The sequence below is a fragment of the Mytilus edulis genome, chromosome 1 (genome assembly GCF_963676685.1).
Source record: "Mytilus edulis chromosome 1, xbMytEdul2.2, whole genome shotgun sequence".
In the NCBI taxonomy this organism is placed as follows: Eukaryota; Metazoa; Mollusca; class Bivalvia; order Mytilida; family Mytilidae; genus Mytilus; species Mytilus edulis.
Genome location: NC_092344.1, coordinates 17,260,032 through 17,261,959, shown reverse-complemented (window position 1 = coordinate 17,261,959; position 1,928 = coordinate 17,260,032). Strand labels below are relative to the sequence as shown.

At 32.1% G+C, this 1,928-nt stretch overlaps 1 protein-coding gene across 1 annotated transcript; it reads left to right on the top strand.

Moving 5' to 3' along the window:
• Positions 1-530: 530 nt before the first annotated feature.
• On the top strand, positions 531-1,370 carry LOC139515417 (uncharacterized). Its single transcript, XM_071305303.1, has one exon. It carries the CDS (start codon positions 531-533, stop codon positions 1,368-1,370), a length of 840 nt encoding a protein of 279 aa, XP_071161404.1.
• The last annotated feature ends 558 nt before the right edge of the window (positions 1,371-1,928 follow it).

Here is a 1,928-nt window from a genome sequence, read left to right as displayed (position 1 = left end):
TATCAGAAATCCAATTTTTAGAAGTTGTATCTATTCCAATGAAAATAAGTCAAATTTGATGCTAGTAATCATGTTTCATCATCTTTTTTTGGTGAACCATCCTGTTTATAGGAAATGTAAGCTCTTAAATTGGCATACTCAAGTATTTTAGCCTTTTATGGTCATACAACATGCATGCAGTTAAGACTTGACTCCAAGTTCTTATTTTTGCATTTTTTATGATTGAAATCAATAAATCATGTATTTTATGATTTGCATATGGTACAACATAGCTCTTGGTCAAAATAATCCTATGATTTTTCAAGTTTTATTGTGTTTATTATGGTAGCCTTTAACAATCTAGGCAAATGGTATATACTCATATAAGAATTCCAAAATCTCACTGTACATGCAATTTTGAACCAGTTTAGCAAGTTATCTAGCTGAGGGATATATAAATTGCTCTTAATAATCTATGTTGGTACGTGGTACATTTAGAAACTAGACTCGATTGTCAACAAAGTCAAATAGCAAACCTGGTTGAACGCAGCATGAGGGAAAATGCTATAGTAATAGGGGTTCATGAACGAAATGACGAAAACGTAATAGCGGAATTAAAATTGATTTTCAAAAATGTTTTGAAAATAACTGAAAATATTAAAATTGACCGAGCCCACAGAATAGGGACCCAGACAAATAAAAACAGCACCCGTCCTATAGTTGTTAAATTCCATGACTACAATGACCGGGAGCATGTCATAAACACTGCACGAACAATAGGCAAAGAAAACAAAGAGTTACTAAATGGCATATACATAACTCCACAGTTTCCAGACGATATGCGTGAAAACAGAAAAAGACTAGTACAAAAACAAAAGGAGTACAAAGAAGTAGATGTAGGCACTAAAATTAAAGGAAACAGTTTATTCTTCATCAAAAGTGGATCTAAATATGTGGAAAAAGTGTCAACACCAAAAGCTTTAGCTATTTTTGATGCCAGTAACAAGTCTAAATTTGGTACATTTGAGCAAACTAGTTCTAATGAAGTTAGTGACAATGGTCATACTTATTGTGTCACAGCTGCTGTCACCACAACATACGCAGAAGTTCGTGAAGCTGCCCGACAAATAATGCAGGGCCCAGTATCTGCATGTACATACAACACATTGATATATCGGTTTACAGACAAAGACGGACATACACACGACGGGTACGATGACGACAGAGACTACGGAATTGGATCAAGGATACTTGACTATTTAAAAGAAATAGATGCACACAACATAACTATCATTTCCTCACGTACACCTCCATCTGGTACAGCAAAGATAGGTTCAAGAAAAAACAATATTATCTTGGAGGGAGTAAAATCGGCTCTCCGCAAAATGTAAACAATAAAAACTTTAAACTAATTTACTGTTGTTTGAACTCATCTTGATAGACAATAAACATGCAGTAAAGTATGCTGAATGTCATTTTTTCTTCTTCTTTCAGGTTTATAATTTGTTAGATATTATATATTTAGTTTCATGTATTCTCTTTTCAAATCCTATATGTTTACTATTTTCAAAGTATCTTAAGAGTTTCAATTCTCTATTTTATTTTTAAAAAGAGTATTCATTATTCCAGTGAGTTATAAAGAAGCAAATTTCAAATGAATTACCTTAATAGGTAATCTGTAGATAAAACTACTTTTTATGAATTTTAAATTTACATACAACTTTATCCGAAATAATTTCACCATGAATTAAAATAAGTCAATAAAATACATGTAGCGTATATTGTAATTATATATAACAAAATTTACTCACGGTACCGGCACGCAGACATCATGAAAGTAATCATCTTCCCTGTGTATTACTATAATCCCGGGAGAAAAAAATCCCACTTTTTTGTTGTTGTTGACACTATATTTACATAAATTGCACATACACACGTTAGAATAATCC

Excerpts from the sequence above, each read along its gene's own strand:
- LOC139515417 (XM_071305303.1), top strand. The coding sequence starts at position 531 with ATGAGGGAAAATGCTATAGTAATAGGGGTTCATGAACGAAATGACGAA.